Consider the following 5,061-nt stretch of genomic DNA (forward strand, 5'->3'; position numbering starts at 1 on the left):
CTCCATGGCCTCAACTCTTGAGCTCAAATAGCTCTGTTGCTGAGCAATAGAGAAGCTGCCGCAGATGGGCAGAGCATCACCTGCTAGGAGGCTTGCTGGGTGGATTCCTGTCAGGGTGCAAGTGAGAGCCTGTTTCTCTGCCTCCTTGCCTCCCCACCTCTCATTTAATAAAAAAAGAGAACATTGAAATCATAACACTGTTAATAACAAATTACAGTTCAAATGTTATTTTTACTTTTTTAAAATGATGATTGTGTATAGACATGATGCTGGGTTCAATAATTACTTAAGTTACTTATTTTCTCCTTTAGTCTAATTATGGTAGTAATTTGCAGTATAGTTAGGTTCATTTGTTTTGTTTTATTCTATCTTGCTTTATTCACCACATATTTTTTTCTTTTACTTTTTTTTAACACATTATTTTAGGAAGGAGAGAGAGAGAGAGAGAAAGAGAGAGAGAGAGAGGGTAAAAGACAGAGTGAACCATATGTGTCTTGATCAAGAATGCCCTGGGTCTCAAACCAGGAACCTCAGCATTCCAGGTTGATGCTTTATCCACTGTGCCACCACAGCTCAGGCTGACCACCTCTTCTATTTGTTTCTTATTGGCAAAAGACAATATAGTCTAAATGATACAAATAATCATACTCATCTTCTGACTCTACTGCCCCACATCCTGTAAGTAAACAACGTTATTAGTTTATTTTTGTTATTCCTGTGGCTCTGTGAGCTGAAATAGACAGACATATGTACATTGTATTTCTCTTTTATTTTTACCTAAATAGTAGCATGCTATAAGTGGTGCTTTACATATTGTTTTTTTCCCATTTAATAAGGTATCCTGATATTTCTCAATATTAAATCATAGGTATCTTTGTTCTTATTTTTTCCACATTTGAGAAATACTTAAAAATATTGATGTTCTACAGTGTGTTGTTTAGGGGTTGCAAATGAGATATGGGAGATGAGTCTCCTTAATGTCAATTAATTGTAGACATCCAAAGACTAAAATGATAAATTTTATGTTTTGAATATTAAAATGCAATTTAAATAATTAAGAAGAAAGTAAAAAGTAATGTCAGCACACAGCATAGAAAAGAATTATAAAATTATAATAATAATGAATGATTAATAGGTTTAAGAGGCGTGTTGGAGTAACAAAATATGTATTTAATTAAAAGAAGGAAGGCCAGAGAATAAATGTGAAACAGGTATATGAATAACATGCATAGTAATATGGAAAATAGAAATTCAAATATATTATGATTACTTTAGATGTCAGTGGATAATATTTTTCATTAATATGCTAATGTTGCTGTAAAAACATAAAACATAAAATCAGCAAAATTAAACTTTACATGATTAACAATGGACACCTGACAGAGATAAGCTCATAAAAAAGATAAAAGTGATGGGAAAGAAATACCATATAAACATTAACCTCAAGAAAGCTGCATCATTACTTCCAATATTATTATAGTATCTTTGTTTATCTGTATGTTTATATGTGTCTAGATCTATAGATACAGGTATAAAGTAATTCACTAATATCAGAAGTAGATGAGGTGTTAGGTAGGACCCATTGGTCCCGATATCTTCTAATCATAAACAGAGTGGTGTGTTGTTAAATATACTTATAAAAATCTTCCTCTCTTTTTTTTAAAAAGCCTCGCTTTATAGTACCTACCCATTTTCATAATGTAATTAAACCAATCATGGCTGATTTTGGTCTACCAACACTATGTCATTGAATATGAGTTGGGAAGAATTACTCCAAATCAGATTAAATCTAGTGTAAGCCAGCATAAAGGAATCAGTATAAAATAAGAGCCAGGTTCATGAGGAGCAGATCATGATGCTAAGTCAGTGTTTCTCTCAGTATACAGAAAGACGACATGTCTCTTGGGAAGAAACACAAATCTGCATTTAGAATTGTTCAATGTTTTTGCATAAGATTTTGCATACATCTAAGAAGAGATGATTAACAAGGAAAAATAATAATTAGACATAAATAATTATTAATGATCTAGGTATCAAACTTGACCAAGTTAATATATTAAGAACCCTTATACATGGCAACAGAATGCCTATTCAATAAAGTTATAAGGTGATGACAACAATACAATAACTTTAGGAGCTATGTCTCACTTGCTCCTGACTGCAATAAGAGGACTTAGGGATTTCCACTTAAAAGAATTTAACCCTGCTGACACACATTTCCAAGGCCTGTTTGATATCTCTGTTCCTCAGGCTGTAGATGAAGGGGTTTAGCATGGGGGTAGCTGCCGCATACATGACTGAAGCAATAATGTCTTTAGAATTCCATGAAGAGGAGAAAAAATAAACACTTGAAAGTGTCCCGAAGTATAAGGACACCACAAAGAGATGGGAGCCACAGGTAGAAAAGGCTTTAAAGAGTCTCACAGTGGAGGGGACCCTCAGGATGATGGCCCCTATATGAACACATGCACCCAAAATAACACCCAAAGGCAAGAATAAAAGTATGCCGCCCTCAACAAAAATGACCAGGTCATTGAGGGAGATATCAGAGCAGCTCAGCTTCAGGAGCGCAGTGAGTTCACAGAAGAAGTGGCTGATGGTATTGTTGGCACAGAAGGACAGTCGGACTAAGAGAAAGGTGTGTGTCACGGCAGTGCCACAAGAAACAGCCCAGGTAGCAGCCACCTGCCGCACACACAGCTCCTCCCTCATGATGGTGGTGTAATGTAGAGGGTGACAGATGGCCACGTACCTGTCATATGCCATCACTGCCAGAAAAATATTGTCAAGACAAACAAAAAACTTGAAAAAATACACCTGAGCAATGCATCCCACATAGGGGATGGATTGTTCCTGAGTCTGCATGTTCGTGAGCATCTTTGGGACAGTGACGAATGACAGAGAAATGTCAGAGAAGGCCAGGTGGCTGAGGAAGAAGTACATGGGCGTGTGCAGGCGGGAGTCCAGCCTGATGAGCAGGATGATGAGCAGGTTGCCCAGCACCGTGGTCAGGTACATGCCCAGGAACAGGGTGAAGAACCCGCGCTGCTGTCCTGGCCGCATGGGGAGCCCCAGGAGGAGGAACTCGGACACGCTGCTCTGGTTTTCGGGTCCCATGCTGCTCCCCGTCTGCTGGGGAGAAAGGAGGTTTGGGATCTCAGCAACCTGGAAAGGATGCCCAGTACCATCATGTCTCATGCTGTCATTTTCTAAAAACAACATGACTTTTTTACTACAAACCTAATAATTTATGACACCTGTAGGTGCATGCATCCTCACACTATCCCAGTGAGGATCCAGGAAAACATTGCACTCCTAATGCAGCCAACTAGACTTCATTACGCAGAAGCAAAAGGGTGTTCACCGTTTGCTGGAAGCATAGTTTACTGATACTGAGTCTGTGTCTTGAGGCACTAAGGACGGAGATGCAGCAGTGAACACGAAGAGCAAAGTCCCCACTTCTGTGAGATTAGATCGTGATGGGTATGAAGGGATCATTTCTCCCCCAGGCCAGAGCCACACCACACTGACTCACTGTGACAGAAATGGAATTGATACCCCAAACCTGGTATCAGTTGCTTCTACCTTAAAAAACATGACACTCCAGCCTCACTGCTGGTGGTGGAGTGAATAGAGCATCCACCCAGGTCGCTGAGGTACCTGGTTTGAAACCCTGAGGTCACCAGCTAAAGTGCAGGCTTCTCGGCTTGAGGTCTGGCTTGTCAGCTTGAGTGTGCATTCCCTATGTCATCCCAATATTACTGACTTGTGCCCAAGGTCATTAGCTTGAAGCCAAATTGGAGAAACAATCAATACAGAACTAACTGAAGCAAGTAAGAGTTGATGCTTCTCATCTGTCTTTCTTTCTTTTTCTCTTTGTCATTCCTGTCTATCTCTTTCTAAGAAAGTAGAAGTAAATAAATAAAAGAGACTCTGGTACAGTGTTGACATTGTTGGAGCATTGTCACACTCCAGTGAACCTGCCAGGTCCCACTGACCTACAGCTGTAAACTCATAGACACTCTTGAAACAGGTGGCTATTTCAAGTTACTTGATGCCTGAATAGTCTTCAAAATATTTTTCATAATAATGCTGAATATTTAGGTGAACATTTGAGTACTGGGCTGAGGATTTTACCTACGTTTACTAAGTAAATCCACACATAGCCTTTTTCCCCAAAGTCTAAGACCACTTCACAGCTGCACTAGAAATATGGGTTCTTTCAACTATGTTAATTTTAAGAAATAGAAACTTAAATGATACAATTGCTGCAGGCACACAACAGTGCAGAAAAGGACAGTAGAGCAGTGGTCCCTAACCCCCGGGCCGTGGACTGGTACCGGTCCGTGGGTCATTTGGTACCAGTCCGCAGAGAAAGAATAACTAACTTACATTATTTCCGTTTTATTTATATTTAAGTCTGAACGATGTTTTATTTTTAAAAATGACCAGATTCCCTCTGCTACATACATCTAAGACTCACTCTTGATGCTTGTTTCGGTCACATGATACATTTATCTGTCCCACGCTAAAGGCCGGTTCATGAAAATATTTTCTGAAATTAAACCGGTCTGTGGCCCAAAAAAAGTTGGGGACCACTGCAGTAGAGCACACACATGTGTATATATATATCTGTGTGTATAAAATATGTCATGTGTAATGTATATAATTTGATATACTAACATTTTCTATAGATTAAAAATTATTACTGCGTCACGGGTTCAGTCTAACATGTCTTTGTGATCAGAACTCATGCTCTTAGCCATCACAAGTGGGAACCTCCCTTTTGTTGGTTACGGGAGCCAAGCACAATATTTTATTTAATAGCTGTGAGGACACAAATTTATACAAAATATTCTTAGTTTTTTTTTCTAGCTAATTAAATTCTTACATATTTATAATCTTTTCAAGTAATAGAACATTCTCAAATACGTTAACTTCTATTTATATAATAAAGATTTGTTGAAGATATCCACACGATTCATGAGACAAGTATATATATTTTTTTATAAATGTGGAAACTGAGGCAAATGATTTCATTAACTTTCCCAATGTTTCATT

General features: G+C 38.3%; 1 protein-coding gene across 1 annotated transcript; it reads right to left on the reverse strand.

Moving 5' to 3' along the window:
• Nucleotides 1-2,187: 2,187 nt before the first annotated feature.
• LOC136391187 (olfactory receptor 1J4-like) lies at nt 2,188-3,117 on the reverse strand. The gene has a single exon (XM_066362707.1). The coding sequence runs from the start codon at nt 3,115-3,117 to the stop codon at nt 2,188-2,190; it is 930 nt and encodes a 309-aa protein (XP_066218804.1).
• Between the last annotated feature and the right edge of the window lie 1,944 nt (nt 3,118-5,061).

Source organism: Saccopteryx leptura, chromosome 2, assembly GCF_036850995.1.
Source record: "Saccopteryx leptura isolate mSacLep1 chromosome 2, mSacLep1_pri_phased_curated, whole genome shotgun sequence".
NCBI lineage: Eukaryota > Metazoa > Chordata > Mammalia > Chiroptera > Emballonuridae > Saccopteryx > Saccopteryx leptura.